Source organism: Zootoca vivipara, chromosome 13, assembly GCF_963506605.1.
Source record: "Zootoca vivipara chromosome 13, rZooViv1.1, whole genome shotgun sequence".
In the NCBI taxonomy this organism is placed as follows: Eukaryota; Metazoa; Chordata; class Lepidosauria; order Squamata; family Lacertidae; genus Zootoca; species Zootoca vivipara.
This window is the reverse complement of record NC_083288.1, coordinates 54106823-54122185: the sequence shown is the minus strand read 5'-3', so window position 1 is coordinate 54122185 and position 15363 is coordinate 54106823. Positions and strand designations below refer to the sequence as shown.

At 45.3% G+C, this 15363-nt stretch overlaps 1 protein-coding gene across 1 annotated transcript; it reads right to left on the bottom strand.

The window, feature by feature from the left end:
* Positions 1-4223: 4223 nt before the first annotated feature.
* Positions 4224-14310, bottom strand: LOC118095783 (zinc finger protein 260-like). Its single transcript, XM_035137017.2, has 6 exons — positions 14228-14310; positions 12802-13275; positions 12535-12616; positions 12184-12266; positions 11499-11625; positions 4224-6694 (listed from the first exon to the last, which is right to left on the bottom strand). The coding sequence occupies exons 2-6, from the start codon at positions 13183-13185 to the stop codon at positions 5031-5033; spliced, it is 2340 nt and encodes a 779-aa protein (XP_034992908.2). The 5' UTR covers positions 13186-13275; positions 14228-14310; the 3' UTR covers positions 4224-5030.
* Positions 14311-15363: the final 1053 nt, after the last annotated feature.

Here is a 15363-nt window from a genome sequence, read left to right as displayed (position 1 = left end):
AAGTGCACCAAGTAAGCCTTCTCTCCCTCTCCAAAGCAGCCCAGCAGGAGCCTCATGCGTCACACACACACCAACACCCCGGGTTTATTTGGGCACCTTCTTGGCCAATGTGCTGAGCTGCCTTTTCATTCCAAGGTTTGTTTCTTCACTGGACAAGGACCAGTGGTCTAGCAGCAAACTCTTGCCACAGCTGGGAGTCCAGGAAGACCAGCTCCATGACTTGCAAGATTTTCCCCACGTGGAGTGATTGACTGAAGGGGCCCATAGACTCCAGCTAGAAAGGCTGAGGCTGCTGAACAAACTATTGGCTTTAACAGGTTTTCCGGGGGTTGTGGCTGTTCGTTTTTGTATCTTTATTTTACATCTTGTGATTTAAGCACCAGTTTTTTAGTTTGGTTGTGTCTTTTTTAAGGCTTTCTTTATCGCTTATTACTATACTTCAGTATTTCTTTATTATTAAATTTGTATACCGTGGCCCTTCATCTGAAGATCTCAGAGCAGTTCACACCATAAAAATACAAAATATAAATGCAAAATAAAAGAATCAAAATAAAACAAAAAGCCCCATTCCCACAAGCGCATCCAAAAGGACATAGATGGTTTAATTAACTAAAGGCCTGGTTATTATGATCTAGTTGCTAAAACCTCTTTTACCATAATTATTTTGATACATGTCTATACAACTTTCAATACAAATACCAGAACATCACACCGAAACTTTAAGCAGATGCATGTATGCACACTTCCTGAGAGTCTCATTAAAGAGTCCGTGTGGTATATTCATTCATTTATTGGATATATATACCACCCTATACTCGGGGGTCTCAGGGCGGTTCACAGAATAAAATCAAGATATAACATGACAAAATGCATAATAAAAATAAAACCAACAACCCAATAGTGGTTAGAGTGTCAAACTACAACCTGGGAGACGTGGGTTCAAATCCCCGCCTGGTCATGAAGCCCACTGGGTGACCTTGAGGGCCAGGCGTAGCTTCGCAGCCTAACCTACCTCACAGGGTTATTATCAGGATTAAATGAGAAGGGCAAGACCCATGTGACACCACCTGGAGCTCCCTGGAGAAAAAGATGGCATATTAATGCCATAAAGAAATTTCAGTAAGGACAAATGTCAGGTTCTGCATATAGGCAGGAATAATCAGCAGCAAATATAGAAGATGGGTAGATATTAAAAACACAATAAAACACTTGACCATTAGAAACCTCTTGGTACAGGCCTGCCTTCAGGGGTCCAAACACTCAGCACGTTCTAGACACGACATAGGAGGAAGGAACAGAACCACTGCATAACAGTGCTCCCAGCTCCCAACCCCACTAGATGGTCCAGAATGATCCAGCAGAACCAGAAGAGTTCTCACCTCTGTCCATAGCCCATTGGAGATCATTGAGCAGTGCAACCAGAGCGGTTTCAGTTCCATGATGGGGCTTAATCACGATTGGAACAGATCCAGGTCTGCTTCCTCCAGATATGCCTGCAGTTGTTTAGTGACCACCCGCTCAATCACCCTGCATATATATATATACCAGGCATCCCCAAACTTCGGCCCTCCAGATGTTTTGGACTACAATTCCCATCATCCCTGACCACTGGTCCTGTTAGCTAGGGATCATGGGAGTTGTAGGCCAAAACATCTGGAGGGCCGCAGTTTGGGGATGCCTGATATATACAGTGGTACCTCGGGTTACAAACACCTCGGGTTACAAACAGAACAGAAATTGCGCCGTGGCGGCAGCGGGAGGCCCCATTAAGCTAAAGCAGGGGCCCCCAGACTTACCGGGCTTTGGGCCGGTTCCCACCGCGCCGATCGCCCGGCGGGCGGGGGAGTGTGCGCCCGTGCGCATGCGCACGGGTGCTTACTGGCGCGGCGGCACGCTTCCAGGTCGGAAAAAGCGACGGAAATCGTTTGTGTGCATGTGTATGGGCCTCCCCCGACCCGGAAGTGCACCAGAAATGACCTCTTCTGGGTCGGGAGAGGCCCATACGCATGCGCACAAAGGATTTTCGGCGTTTTTTTCCGACCTGGAAGAGCGCCGCCGCACTGTGCGCCGTTAAGAGCGGGCAGCGGCAGCGAGCGGTGGGGGTCGCCGCGGGCCGGATTGGGAGGCCAATTGGGCCGCATCCAGCCCCCGGGCCGTAGTTTGGGGACCCCTGAGCTAAAGTGTACCTCAGGTTAAGAATGGTTTCAGGTTAAGAACTGACCTCTGGAATGAATTAAGTTCGTAACCAGAGGTACCAATATATATACATACACATACACATACACACACACACACACACACACACACACACACACACACACATATATATATATATATATATATATATATATATATATATATATATATATATATCGGAACACCTGCCTTGCCAGTAGTACAATGGTACCTCGGGTTAAGAACTTAATTCGTTCTGGAGGTCTGTTCTTAACCTGAAACTGTTCTTAACCTGAGACACCACGTTAGCTAATGGGGCCTCCCGCTGCTGCCACACGATTTCTGTTCTCATCCTGAAGCAAAGTTCTTAACCCGAGGTACTATTTCTGGGTTACTGGAGTCTGTAACCTGAGGTACCCATGTACATGTAAAAAGGATCTACGGCTTATTGTAGATCACAAGCTTATTATGAGTCAACAGTGTGTTGCACCAACAAAGGTGCCACTGGATTTATTAAAAAAGATTTTTTTCCTCTTTCATATTGTTATTTATTATGGCACCAACAAAGCTATTTTAGACTGCATCAACATAGAATCATGGAATGATGGAATCAGAGAGTTGGAAGGAACCCTGAGGGTCCTCTAGCCTTCTTTTCCCTTTTGACAGTAAGTTCGACAGAGGAACAAACTACCTCAAGTAGTGGTGGACTTTTCTTCATTGGAGGTTTTTAAGCAGGGTCCATTTAAATGCTACTATTCTACGATTCTCCTCATTGTCAGTTCTCCAATCCAATGATTTTTTTTATTTTGTTTCAACTACGTCAGACCAACACGGCTACCTACCTATAATCCAAATAACTTTATTGTACTAGTCATTGACCATGACAAACCTGAATCAAAAACAAAAACAACCAAAAGGGGTGTCGCACCACAAATAACAGTCTCTATAGATCTCTCTGCCTCCCTTACAGTTCACTGCTATATTGTCCAGGGCCTTCTTTCTAATCTTTTTGGCCGCCAAAGCAAAAAGGGCGACTTTATGAGTCACTGAAAAGTTTGCATCGCCAAGAAGTCATAGGACCTTCTCTGCCAGGGAGAGACATCTTTCCTGTATGGACGGTAAGGTGAGAAATCGCCTGCTGGGTCCAATGTATAGTGGGCAATATAGTAAATAGTGCAAGAAGTCTTCCACCTGCAGATGCCCACTGTCGTGATATTACAAGCATCTCTATACCTAGTCCCCGCAAAGCAAGCTGGGAGAATTGCAAAGCATTGTGGAACTCTGGTTCAGCTCAGAAAGCCCCAGCCATCCACCTTCCATGCGTAAGAGTGCAGCTGCTGTTCCCTTGGGTAGGGAAAACAGTCTCTTGAGAAATTGGTTTTGCACCATTTCTAACCTATTAATAGCACTCTCATCCTCGCCCCAGATTTCCACTCCATAAAGCTCTGGAGGGATCATGTCTTCCTGGGGCTTTGTTTGGTTTTAAGCCTTCAGTGAGATGTTTTATTTCATTTGGGGACACCTTTCACTTTTAAGTAAATTTGACTGGTTGGTGTTCATACCGGCCTTGAATGATCGCTAAAAAGCTTGCTGTAGTATTCAACCCATTTCCAGGCTGGGATTATGGTAAGGTAAAGGTAAAGGGACCCCTGACCATTAGGTCCAGTCGTGACCGACTCTGGGGTTGCGCGCTCATCTCGCATTATTGGCCGAGGGAGCCGGCGTATAATTTCCAGGTCATGTGGCCAGCATGACAAAGCCGCTTCTGGCAAACCAGAGCAGCACATGGAAACGCCGTTTACCTTCCCGCCGGAGCGGTCCCTATTTATCTACTTGCATTTTTGACGTGCTTTCGAACTGCTAGGTTGGCAGGAGCTGGGACCAAGCAACGGGAGCTCACCCCGTCACAGGGATTCGAACCGCCGACCTTCTGATCAGCAAGCCCTAGGGGATTATGGTATCATGTGTTAATTTCACATATTTCATTCATTCCCCTGGACACCAATTTACAAAATTTGTCCTCCCTTCAGTCAGCTGCTGCTTGAGCCAAGTCTTGCCACTGCTGTCTTCCGAAGCTTTTTTTTTTTTTTTTGCTTTTTAGCAGGTTCTTATATGCTATCCTGTCTTTATTGAGTGTCCCAAAAGTTAGAGCACTGGGGTTCTTTCAAAATAGTCTAATAGACCCAGCCAGCCTTTACCTTGCATTTCTACACTTGGTGACAAACCAGTGTCGCTGTTCTATAAGATAATTTTTAGGTTATTTGGTGCTAATCAAGCAGGGTTTGATTTCTGCTGTTATTTGTTGGTAAATCTCCACCGGGTTGGACGAGTTTCTTTCTAGGGATTTGTGTAGACACACCAGATATTCAGAAGCCAAGGTCTTTTAGATGTTGTCACTTAGTCTCAATGACCATTTCAGGTTTTTTGCACCCACAAGCTCTCTGGAAGTATCTGTTGGTTGGGGGGGGGGGTTGAGATTCTTACAGGGGGTAGATTGTAACTAATAATGGGAAATGGTTGCTTTCTGTTCTTTCGAGCACCTCAAAAGATTTCACTGAGTGGGCAATAGATGGTGACACTATGATGTAGTCGATCGCACTCCCCCCCTTTTATGTAACAATCTGATTTGTCCATTTAAAACATTGACAGGACTCCCATGCAGGATATAAATATCATGTTTCCTGCCTTGTGAGTTGATTTTATTGTCCATGGAATAGTGAGGAAAAGAGAAGATATCTTCCAAATCTATTCCCGCAGGGAATTAGATTCCATCTGTTTGATAACCAATGTGTTGTCATTCATCTGATTGGAAGTTAGCTTGGCCCTCTTAAGTTATTTCCACACTCCAAGCATAGTTATAGTTTCTTCCTTGAATGCACTTTTTGATGGGTGGTGAGAGCAGAACTCTGACTGAAGCTCTTTCCACATTGCAAGCACTGATATGGTTTCTCCCCTGTATGAATTCTTTGGTGGGAAGTGAGAGAAGAACTCTGACTGAAGCTCTTTCCACATTCCAAGCACTTATATGGTTTCTCCCCTGTATGAATTCTTTGGTGGGAAGTGAGATGGGCCCTCTGACTGAATCTCTTTCCACATTCCAAGCACTGATGGCGTTTCTCCCCTGTATGAAGTCTTTGATGGGCAGTGAGCTTGCCCCTCTCACTGAATCTCTTTCCACATTCCACACACTGATAGGGTTTCTCCCCTGTATGAGTTCTTTGATGGATAGTGAGCTTGCCCCTCTCACTGAAGCTCTTTCCACATTGCAAGCACTGATAGGGTTTTTCCCCTGTATGAATTCTTTGATGGCAGGAGAGACTTTTCTTACGAGTGAAGCTCTCTCCACATTCCACACACTGATATGGTTTCTCTTCTCTATGAATTACTCTGTGGGAAGTGAGACTTTCCTTCCAGGTGAAGCTCTTCCCACAGTCTAAGCACTGATGTGGTTTCTCCCCTGTATGAATTCTGTGGTGAGAAGTGAGGTAGGCCCTATGACTGTATCTCTTCCCACATTCCATGCACTGATACGGTTTCTCCCCTGTATGAGTTCTTTGATGGGAAGTGAATGTGTCCTTCCAGGCAAAGCTCTTCCCACATTCCAAGCACTGATATGGTTTCTCCCCTGTATGAATTCTTTGATGGGCCACAAGCTTGCCCCTCTGACTGAATCTCTTCCCACATTCCAAACACAAATATTTCTTCTCCGCTGTATGAATTATTTGATGGGAAGTGAGATGGCCTTTCTGACTGAATCTCTTTCCACATTCCAAGCACTGAAAAGGTTTCTCACCTGTGTGAATACTTTTATGGGAAATGAGAGCAGTACTCTTAAAGAAGCTCTCACCGCATTCCAAGCACCGATATGGTCTATGGCCTGTATGAATTCTTTGATGAGCCATGAGTTTGTCCCTTTGACTGAAGTTCTTCCCACATTCCACGCATGGATATGGTTTTTCGTCCGTATGAATTGCCTGGTGGGATTTGAGATGGGCCTTCTTGCGGAAGCTCTTTCCACATTCTAAGCACTGATATGGTTTCTCCCCTTTATGAATTCTTTGGTGTGAGATGAGACTGGAATTCTGACTGAAGCTCTTTCCACATTCTAAGCACTGATATGGTTTCTCCCCTGTATGAATTTTTTGATGAGAACTGAGACTGGAGCTCTGATTGAAGCGCTTTCCACATTCCAAGCACTGATATGGTTTCTCCCCTGTATGAATTCTTTGATGTGAGATGAGACTGGAGCTCTGGCTGAAGCTCTTTCCACATTCTAAGCACCGATATGGTTTTTCCCCTGTATGAATTCTTTGATGGTAAGTGAGAAGGGACCTGTGACTGAAGCTCTTCCCACATTCCAGGCACTGATGGGGTTTCATCCCAAAGGGATTTCTTTGATGGGAAGTGGAATGGGAGGTCTGATTAAAGTTCTCTCCACATTCCAAATATTGATAAGGGTTCTCCACTGTGCAGATTTTGTCATGGTTTCCCTTGTTCTTCATTTCCAATTTAACACCATCTGCAGTAAAGAGAGAAATGGATTAGGTCCCTGTAATTTCAGGAAGAAATGGGGTTCCTGTAGTAGCAAAGAAATGGGGACTACGTAGTACTACTGCTTTTCATGTAACTTCTAACAGATATATCTGCTGCAGTATTATATTTGGCTCTGATTGAAGAATCACAATAATACAAACACAACACGTAGGCTAATAGTTAGTAGCAATGTAAACATACCTTTTTGTTCCACATACAATACAATAGCACAGCAAAGGAACCCCACCCATAACTGGCCTCCCCTTCCGCTACACAACTACAAGTTAAACAATTTGATGACACAAGGGAAAAAACTGTTCCTGTGCCTAGGCGTTTTTGCGTATAGAGTCCTGTAGCGACGTCCAGATGGAAGTAAATCAAACAGATGATGACCAGGATGCAAAGGATCTGTGACAATTCGCTCTGTTCTCTTCCTAGTTCGGACAGCATAAAGTGTCTCTATTGAAGGCAAACTAGCACCAATTACCCTTTCTTGTCCATCTTGGAGGCTGTGCCATATCAGGCAGTTATAGAATTTCAGAGAACAGTTTCAATCATCTCTATATATATAAATGTAGGCATTGCGCATGCGGAGGTCACAGCCTTTCTCTGTAACTGCTGAACCGCATTGCAACAAATTTGGGCACAACGTACCTTGCCCATCAGGGAGGGATCTAGCATTAAAAAATTATCAAAAAAGCCACACCTTTCACACCTAAAACAATGATTAAAGAAAAATAAAGTGGTGCGCAAATTAAGCATCACCAGCCAGAAGCTCTGAAGACTCCAGCAGCTCCAAAGCTGCGCTGCCAGATGAAATCACAAAATTCCACAGCCACCAACTGAAAACAGTCCTTTTGCAGCAACAAGGCCCAGCTTTTTCAAAAGGCCGCAGCCTTTCACAGGGATGGGAGGGGAAACACATAGCCATGAGGGGCAAGGAAGAACCCTGAGTCAGCCAAAGCAGGGGGGGGTGGAACAGGGAAAATGAGTAGGTCGCAACATTGCCCAGTAGGCCACAGGCAAAAACAAACAGATTATGGGCCTTTCACAGGGTGGGGGAATCAGAGGGATGAGGCACAACAAAGGGAGGGGGGGAACACATAGTCATTGGGGGGGAGGTAGGACCCTGAATTAGCCAAAGCAGTGAGGGATGGGGACATTTTCAGGAACAGGCGTGGGTGGGGGAGTCTTATTTTTGAAACTTACAGTAGGGGAGTCAGGGTTGGGACAGGGCAGGTGAGGGGGCTCTAAAGGGAGACTGTGAAGGTCCATTTAACACAAAAAGGTCCACAGCAACGTGTGGCCAGGCCAGCTAGTAATTCTATAAAATTGGATCAACATTTCCTGGGGCAAGTTATTTTTCTTAGTTGACGCAAGACAACCTAACACAATATAACAGTGTGTTAGCGAGGACCGTCAAGTCGTGTGTTCAAAACAGATGTCTAAGGACAGTCTCACAGTAGTTTTTAAAAAGTTTCAACGGAAGACGTCTCAAAAGCCTCAAAAGGACAGTGTCTCCGGAATGATACTACTGTTTCGTAATAATCTTCATCAGCCGATATTTTTCAACAGAATATGTAAGTAAGATTCATGCTAACGTCTTCCATTGAAACTTTTGAAAAACTATTGTGAGGTTTAAAGCTCCCCTTCGCAAATCACTCGGCTGAGCCAGAAAGGTGTTTACAAGGCTTTATTTACATATGGACAAAGCAAGCCCAGTTCCCTTTCATGCTGCTTCTCCTTCGGAGTCAGAATCAGGAAGGTCTGCTTGTCTGCTCAGCCTCCAACATAACAGTCTCTGTGAGCCTCACAGGCCGCCTCTGACCTTTCCTCTTTAACCCTCTCCTTTCCTGGGCGGACGGCACTGGCTGAGTCTCTGTGTCAGTGCTTGAGGTAGCTGTGTGGTGCTGACCCTCTGTATCAGCATCAGAGACCCTCTGCACCTCGACTCCCCCCTGCCCTCTCCACCGATACTTCCTGCTCGCCCCCTCCTCCTTGTTCCCACTCAGACACTTCTCCTCCCTCCGACTCGAGCATTCTTGGGCACAACTATTGAGAGACTTTACTTTTGAAACTTTTGAGACGTCTTCTGTTGATACTTTTGAAAGACTATTGTGAGACTGTCCTTAGACATCTGTTTTGAACACACAGCTTGACGGTCCTCGCTACCACTCTGTTATATGGTATATATGAACTTTGATTGGCTTACTCCTATAATTTGAATCGTATCATTATTCTATTATATATTTTCTACTAATTATTAGCCTATGTGTTGTGTTTGTATTGTTGTGATTAGTTCTTATTGCAACACAGGGGTTTGTTTTTGGTCTGATTGAAGAATGCCAGCCTGAGAGATAAGTAGGAGTCAAGGTGGAGAGAGATCTTGAATTGCCTTTAGAGTTAGCTCCCAGACATAGACTTTTTTTAAAAAAAAATTAAATACTTTTCCACAACAATTTTTCGCATTTCAATCAATATAACCATACATTCATAATCATTGACTTCCCTTCCCCCCTTTCATGGTTCTGTTTATCTATTACAACTGCATATTCAAATTACTCCATACGTTTTGTTTTTCTTTTTACTCTCTGTATCTTCAGTACTTGAAACTGCTGAATTTACTTCAACCCTGCTAATGTTTTAACTTATTTAAGATAATTATTCTGATATTCTGTAAACATTTTCCACTCTTGCTTAAAGACTCCATCTTCCTGATCTCTTCTTCCATTAGTTAGATTTGCTAATTCCATATATTGCATCAATTTCACCTGCCACTCCTCCTACGTTGGTATTATTTCTGAGCATAAACCATTTGGGTTGCCATGGTTGCACAGACAAGTAGATACTTTTGACTCCCAGGCATCAACTTTGATCTACCCCTGATAATCTGGAAAGGAGGCATGCTGACGCTATGGAACACATGCATCAAAATTGGCAACAAGCCATTCAGAACTGTATAAAACCCCCTGACTTTAACGAAGGAACGAGATCGTTCACTGTACGATTCAGGGATTGTGTTGCTGTCTTGTGGGAACCGTCTGCCAGCCTGAAGCTTCAGTCATTTCCAGCAGCTGGAAGAAGTCGCACTGACAAGCCTCATTTAGTAAATCTCTCTCTCTCTTGAATATCCTTTTGCTTAATGTTATTGTTGAAGCCTGTTTGCTAGATTCTAGGCTTCTTTTTCTTAACATTTCATATCAAGGTCTTCTGGCAGTTCCCTCCCTGCGAGAATCAAAGTTATAGGGAATCAGGCAGAAGGCCTTCTTGGTAGTGGCGCCCGCCCTGTGGAATGCCCTGCCCTCCCTTCAGATGTCAAGGAGATTAAGAACTACATAACATTTAGAAGACATCTGAAGGCAGTCTTGTATCAGGAAGGTTTGAAAACTTGATATTTTACTATGCTTTTATATATGGTGTAATCTGCCCAGAGTAGCTTGGGAAACCCAGCCAAATGCGGGGTGTCATGAACACCTCTGCCCAAGGTATAAAAGAGCTCCAGAGGAGTCGGGGAGCAGCCAACAAGAGAGAGGCTCACATTCTTTCCAGACAGCTGCAAATGGTAGTTTTTCGATCCCCCCACCCCGCTGTGAGAATGACAGGAATGCAGAGAGTGCGCTAGAGAGCAACTGACTCTCTCAAATGACACAGACAATGTCAGAAGGCAGGAGGGAAAGCAGTTGGACACCGAAGGGGAGTTAATTCATCCAAGGAGCAGACGTATGGGAAAGGTCTTAGATAGAAAACAAAGCCGGAAACAGAAAGGGCATAGGTTCCGGATATTCTGCCGTACCCGGAATCACTCCCCAGAAGGGTCATAAGTCAAGGACAGGCATCTGAGGCTGAGTGTTTGTACTGCAATAAATCTTCAAGCTAATTGAACGACTTGTGTGCTATGTTACCAAGACAGCAGCCTGGCTCCCGACAGGTGGAGTATAAAAAGAAGAAGAAGAAGAAGAAGAAGAAGAAGAAGAAGAAGAAGAAGAAGAAGAAGAAGAAGAAGAAGGAGAAGAAGAAGAAGAAGAACCTTTCTGGTATTTTAACTGTTTGGTGTGGCGTCTTTCTGGTATTTTAGCCCATTTTATACATGTGTGCTATGTTATTTTGTATACTATTGTACAGCAGATATTGTTTTGTAGTGAGTGTGGGGTGCAGATGTTATTTTGCTTGCCTCACTGGACCATACATCAGTTAAATAAAGCTTGCTTCTGACACCCAATAGCCTGTCTGCTCTCCATTCATTGAGACCCAAAGAACCACCGCTGGCCAAAAGAGTACCTGCTATTGAACAATGTTCATTAACGCTTCTGATAGAGGAAGAAGTGAAGGGAGTTACATGGGAAATCTTGATACAGGGTTCACAGACATCTTTATGGGAACCTGAGATTCGAAAAGCCTGGCTTTTTTATGGGGTGGATGTTATTTGACTCAATCATGAAATCTGCTCCATCTCTAATGTCAGTCGTCTCTTTGGTCAGTCAAAAACAGACAGAAGCAAAAAAAAAACCTGAGAGAGGCTTCTTCAACTTCCCTCAACACCCTGAAGCATACATTCGGAAATGTGTGAATAGTTCAGATCAGCCTGCTCCTTGATTTAAAAGAAACAGCTAGAGGAAGAATGTTCACAAACAGCCGATAGCCCTCCAATTCAAAGTGAGCTGTGGGTTAGAATCCCAGATGCTGCAGGTGGCGTTGCTGAGCTAGATCAAAACCTGGGAGATTCATCACATTGATATATATATATGTATGGAATTTCAAAACAGATATTGTGATCCAACAGGGAGCCTTACTGAGAGAGCCTATGATCCCACGATTTTCCTCCATGACTTCCTTATGCAGAGCTCTCTGGTGAGGATCCAGCAATGCCCACTCCTCCTCCGTGAAATGCACAGCTACGTCTTCAAAGCACACTGGACCCTAAAAGGAAAAGGAAAAGTTCCTCCTCTTAGACAGCATGAATATTATCTTCTATTATCCTGCCTGTTAACTGCTGTGTTGCTTTCATGGGATAGTCTTGCCACATATTTTAAGTACAGATGCTCCTTTAGCATCTTAACGGAATTTTTTTATTGTGTCTTTTATTGTATGCATTGTCCTGTGTAGGGAGGGAACCCTCACAATGCCCTATGGCACTGGGGGCACAAGGAGGAGAGTGTGGGGAAAGCTTTGAGCTACAGATGGAACTGGTTAGATTAATCCTGGCCACAATTTTTTATGGTTTGTTAATTCCTTAGAAGCCTATTTCAGCATTCCACAATAAATAGACAAAAAAGAGCAACTATTCATAAATACTAGCGACATTCAGAAGGCTAGTTAAGGTGAGGTGTCTGTTCCTTATTCTCAGCACATAAAGCTTATTGAATAGCATTGTCAGTCTTTGTTAAAGGCAGTTTTGACAGAGACCAAGAGGAGATATTTGTTCCGACTCCAGAGGAACCCCTCAGCCTCTTTCTTCACCAGGCTCCTTCCCAATACCTGATCTGGTTCCACAGCCACTGCTTCCTCTCCACTACCATGAAAAGATGGATGAGGAGGTCTTGCTGGCATCCTTCTGTCACCTGCAAGAGACAAAGGCAGACAGGAGTGTGTGATGCTTCTATCAGAGGTGAAGCAGTGCATTTCTAACTGCAGATGGGCCTTAGAAGAAGTCTCCCCTGCTAAGTGCATTTTTGTGCATTTGTACCCATTTCATATTTTGTTGTGCAAAGATACATCTCATCTCCTCTGGCCACAAGTGTCTTCCCCAAAAAGGTGAAACAACCCCATGGATTACTTTCCAAGTCCACAGAATGTGACCCAAATAAGAAGCAATTCCTTTTTCCTTACCCAGCGGCCTCTCTCTGGTGTCCAACGGAGTCCTCTCTGCCTCAGAGGAATCAGGACCTGTTTCTGCCAACAGATCCTTTCCCTGAAAGAGAAAAAAGGATTCAAAATAAATAATGAGAACTATTAAAAAAGGAATGGCAGGGGCAAAATCTTTAGGGATGTCCAATATAGCTCCTTGGATACCTTCCAAAAAAAGGATGAGATTTAGGGATGTTCTCCCTCCTGTTTGAAGCCCCTTGGGTGTATTCAGAGGAAAGTCTCTCTCACCTGCTTCTCCACCTGCTTCCTCTCCTCTGCCTGACTCAGGAGAAAACCTTCGGCCAGGGCCACTGCCTGGGAACTGGTCTCCGCTCCACATTCCCTCACCCAGCTCTCCATCTCTGGGGGAAGGACAGCCAGGAACTGCTCCATGATTACCAGGTCCACCAATTGAGTTTTTGTGTGCCTCCCAGGCTTCAGCCACTGACAGTCAAGGTGGTGGAAGCGGCGGCAAGCTTCTCGAGGTCCACTGGCCTCCTGGTGGCAGAACCGCCTGAACTGTTGGCTCTGCACTTCTGAGTGAAAGGTGTCCTCCTCCCCCTGGATCCTCTGCACGGAGTTTTCCCAGAATCCGCCAGTGCTGTCATTGCCAGCTGAGTCTTGCTCATCCATCTGTGTTCTTAGGAAGCTCCCACGAGATCAGAAGGAACCCCCTGGTCCTCTGCCAAGTGCTGTCTGTCCTAATTAGAGATGGTGCCAATCCTGCAAAGCAAATACATTGTTCCGTTATTAGATTGGAACACAATCAGAAGGAGAAAAATGTTCCCTGGGCAAGTATAGATGAATCTTGCTAGGAAGCTGGATTGGACTTCACCACAGGCCAAACTCTGAGCTTTATATTAAGAGGTATAGAAATTAAACAATCCATCACTCCTCTCTTCAGAGGTCAAGTAGATAAAGAATTTCCCAACTTTTAAAAGACATCTGAAGGCACCCCTGGGGAGATTTTTAATGCTTCATGTTTTTATATATGCTGTAAGCTGCCCAGAGTGGCTGGGGAGGCCCAGCCAGATGGGTGTGGCATTAATAATAATAAAAATAATAATATCCATCACTTCCCCCCCCCCCGACCTAAAAACCCTTCCCGAAAGTGGCAAGCAGTGTGTGGGTCCAATTAAAAAAATACATTTGCAGACTTCCTGTGACGCCTCCGGGCTTTGCAGAGAGATGACGGGAGGATCCTCTGCTCCCTGACTTGGGGGTCCCCGCTGCATGAGCTGAGAAGACCCACCCCTGCACCTTCCCATCAGCCCTCGGACTCCCCACATACCAGGAGGCACCACCTAGGCAGGGCCTGCAGAACAGAAGAGAGCAACAAAAGCCACCCCTCCCCTTGCAGAAGGGCACTTGAGAGGGAGGGGCTTTTTGCTCAGGAGCACATCTCAACCGCCTCTCTTTTCTCTCTCTCTCCTTCTCTAGAAACCCTTTTCCTTATCCACTTTTTTCAGGCCAGGCATAATTCTACCAGATTGAAATTCTGTCAAGGAGCCTCTCACTTGGTTTTTCTCTGGCTTTGCAGAGAGCAAGCGGGAGGACCCTCTGCTCCCTGACATGGGGCTCCCCCATTCATGAGATGAGCACACACCCCCACCCCCACCGTGTATCTTCCTCTGCAACCCGCTCTTTCTCCCAAATGCAAGGAGAGGAGACTCACCCGATCCCAGAAGAAAGACAGACCCCAGCCCCGCTGCTTTTGCAGAGGAGACAAAAGCCACGCCCCTTTGCAGGAAAGGATGAGCAGGGAGGGGCTTGGACTTTGGAGGAACTCCCTCCCCCCCCGCGCGCCTTTATTTCCGGCCCTCTCTAGGAATCCGACCCCCAGTTCATTTTAACCCTCGGCAAGCCGAACACAGGAGAAGACTACAGCATTAGTTTGTATCCTTCATTACCTCCCTGATCCTTGTTTCTAACCCAACCCCACCCCCACCCCAAAAAAAGAAGTTGCGAAGAGAGAAGGAAAAGACAACACACAGCCAGGTCCCCTATGCACTGCAAGATCAGAGCACTTTAAAGAGCCCTGGTTTCCTCCAATGAATCACAGAATCGTAGCGTTGGAAGGGGACCCCCGAGGGTCATCTAGTCCAGTGTTTCTCAACCAGTGTGCCTCCAGATGTTTTGGGACTACAACTCCCATCATCCCTAGCTAGCAAGACCAGTGGTCAGGAATGATGGGAGTTGTAGTCCCAAAACATCTGGAGGCACACTGGTTGAGAAACAATGGTCTAGTCCAGGGGTGTCAAACTCAAATTCATCGGGGGCCGCATCAGCAGTTTGGTCACCCTCAAAGGGCCGGTTGTATCTGTAGGACTGTGTCCACTCTTTATTATCATAAATTATTGTCACTGCATTCAATTATTACTGTTTTTTGTAATAATGTAAGTAATAACTAACATAGTCAGAATAATGGCAAGTAGATATTCAAATGTACAATTATTGTACAATTTATTGAAAAATGATTTTTGGTAACTGCACTGGGTGGTGGAGGCTCGCTAGGGTTTCATGCAGGAACTTTGCAGAGCTACTGGTACCTGGAGATGCTGGGGTCCTTCTGCATGCAGGACAGATGTTCTGCCAGTGAGCCACCACCCTTCACCAAAGGGACTGGCTGAGGTTGACTCACTGGAGCTGTTCTCCTGGTTCCAGGGTTTAAGGGCCAGAAGTATAAGGCAGCATCCTATGTTTCTGAGGAGAGGGAGAGGGAGGGGAGGGGAGGGAGGGAGGAAGGAAGGAAGAAAAGAGGGAGTGGGAGGGAGAGAGGAAGGAAGGAAGGAAAGAGGGGAGAGAAAGAAG